The sequence below is a fragment of the Diabrotica virgifera genome, chromosome 6 (assembly GCF_917563875.1).
Source record: "Diabrotica virgifera virgifera chromosome 6, PGI_DIABVI_V3a".
Taxonomy (NCBI): Eukaryota; Metazoa; Arthropoda; class Insecta; order Coleoptera; family Chrysomelidae; genus Diabrotica; species Diabrotica virgifera.
This window is the reverse complement of record NC_065448.1, coordinates 147086274-147088951: the sequence shown is the minus strand read 5'-3', so window position 1 is coordinate 147088951 and position 2678 is coordinate 147086274. Positions and strand designations below refer to the sequence as shown.

The window sequence follows — 2678 nt, the reverse complement described above, 5'->3', positions numbered from 1 at the left end:
ATTCAAGAAAATGTTTTAAAAATACATTTGAGAGTGCACACTGGGGAAAAACTGTACAAGTGTCACATTTGTTTAAAACAATTTACTATATCAACTAATTTAAAAGCACATTTGCGAACACACAATGGGGAAAATCTTCATCAGTGTACAATTTGCTTTAAGCAATTTAGTCAAGCAGTTAATTTGAAAGGACATTTGAGAATGCACACTGGGGAAAAACCATATAAGTGTGAGATTTGTTTAAAGCAATTCAGTCATGCAAGTTCCTTGAAAACTCATTCGATAGTGCACACTGGGGAAAAACCTTACAAGTGTGAAATTTGTCTAAAACCGTTTAGTGCTGCAAGTGATTTGACAAAACATTTGAGAACTCATACTGGTGAAAAACCTTACAAGTGTGAGATTTGTTCTAAGCAGTTTATTCAAAAAGTTCAATTAACTTGTCACATGAAAGTTCACACAGGAGAAAAACCTCACAAGTGTGAAATTTGTTTTAAGCCATTTACTCAAGCGGGTCATTTGAAAACTCACTTGAGATTGCACACTGGGGAGAAATCTTTTAAGTGTGATATTTGTTTTAAACAGTTTAGTCAAATAGATTATTTGAAAAAGCATTTAAGAGCGCATACTGGTGAAAGACCCTACAAATGTGAAATTTGTTTTAAATCGTTTAATGCTGCACATCATTTGAAAGATCATATAAGAACCCACACTGGAGAAAAACCTCATAAGTGTGAAATTTGTTTAAAGTTATTTACTAGAGCAAGTTATTTTAAAGCACATTTGCGAACACATAGTGGAGATAATCCTTAGGAGTGTGAAATTTGTTTAAAACAATTTACTAGAAAAAGTGATTTGAAAACACACTTGAGAGTGCACACTGGAGAAAAACCGTACAAGTGTGAAACTTGTCTTAAGCAGTTTACCACAGGAAGTTATTTGAAACAACATTTGAGATTGCACACTGGAGAAACCCCTTACATGTGTGAAATTTGTTTAAAACAATTTACTAGAAAAAGTGATTTGAAAACACACTTGAGAGTGCACACTGCAGAAAAACCGTACAAGTGTGAAACTTGTCTTAAGCAGTTTACCACAGGAAGTTATTTGAAACAACATTTGATATTGCACACTGGAGAAACACCTTACAGGTGTGAAATTTGTTTAAAACAATTTACTACAAAAAGTGATTTGAAAACACACTTGAGAGTGCACACTGGAGAAAAACCGTACAAGTGTGAAACTTGTCTTAAGCAGTTTACCACAGGAAGTTATTTGAAACAACATTTGAGATTCCACACTGGAGAAAAACTGTATAAATGTGAAATTTGTTTTAAGCAGTTTAATACGGGAAGTAATTTGAAAAAACATTTGAGATTGCACACTGGGGAGAAATCTTTTAAGTGTGATATTTGTTTTAAACAGTTTAGTCGAATAGATTATTTGAAAAAACATTTTAGAGCGCATACTGGTGAAAGACCCTACAAATGTGAAATTTGTTTGAAGTCGTTTAGTGCAGCACATCATTTGAAAGATCATGTAAGAACTCACACTGGAGAAAAACCTCATAAGTGTGAAATTTGTTTAAAGTTATTTACTAGAGCAAGTTATTTTAAAGCACATTTGCGAACACATAGTGGAGATAATCCTTACAAGTGTGAAATTTGTTTAAAACAATTTACTAGAAAAAGTGATTTGAAAACACACTTGAGAGTGCACACTGGAGAAAAACCGTACAAGTGTGAAACTTGTCTTAAGCAGTTTACCACAGGAAGTTATTTGAAACAACATTTGAGATTCCACACTGGAGAAAAACTGTATAAATGTGAAATTTGTTTTAAGCAGTTTAATGCGGCAAGTAATTTGAAAAAACATTTCAGATTGCACACTGGAGAAAACTCTCACAAATGAAGACATAAGTGAATAAAGGTCATATGTCACAAAATAATGTTTGGACCAGGCGAAAACGGCGGGTTCGTTGGAAAAATATTCCCATGAGATTTTTTTGCATGATTACATTCGTGTGACACCCCAGAATAAGGTTCAAGAAGTCGCCCACGCGAAAAGTGGTCCAAATTTTTTCGAACAATTTTTTTTTAAACAAATTGCAAAAATCAATATTTTCTACCCCAGCAATTTTTTTAGATTTATTGGACCATTCGGGACAAAACATGTCTCTTGTAATTTTTCTCTAAAGTTAATCGTTTTCGAGTTTAAGCAATTTAAAATTGAAAAATGACGATTTTCAAGGCCCAAAGGCGCCAGTAAAAAATATTATTTTTCAGTTTACTTTACAGTTTACTTTACCAAGTGCCTAAATTAAAGTTCAAACCTTCTTGTATCCGGTCCCGATGGGTATTTTGGGCTTATTTTATTTTAAACTAACATTTTTAATTCTTAATGCAGCGCTTATTAGTCGAGGAAATGAAGCATTTTGGTTCGCAATTTTTTCGTTCAGCAGGGATTTACTTGAAATTTTCACAGAAAGTGGGGAATAGTCGATCATTTTCTATATCATGCCGCTGTACGCTAAAACCTTGGGGTGGTTGCCACCCCATCTCGGGGGTGGGAATTTTTTATTAAATTTTAACTATGTAAATCGATGTAAAACGCAATTCTAAGAAAAAAATGTTTTGTACATTTTTTTCGTAAAACTAATATTTTTCGAGTTATTCGCG

At 33.3% G+C, this 2678-nt stretch overlaps 1 protein-coding gene across 1 annotated transcript; it reads left to right on the top strand.

The window, feature by feature from the left end:
• The first annotated feature begins 201 nt into the window (after nucleotides 1-201).
• Nucleotides 202-813, top strand: LOC126886210 (zinc finger protein 233-like). Its single transcript, XM_050653073.1, has one exon. The coding sequence runs from the start codon at nucleotides 202-204 to the stop codon at nucleotides 811-813; it is 612 nt and encodes a 203-aa protein (XP_050509030.1).
• The last annotated feature ends 1865 nt before the right edge of the window (nucleotides 814-2678 follow it).

Excerpts from the sequence above, each read along its gene's own strand:
- LOC126886210 (XM_050653073.1), top strand. The coding sequence starts at position 202 with ATGCACACTGGGGAAAAACCATATAAGTGTGAGATTTGTTTAAAGCAA.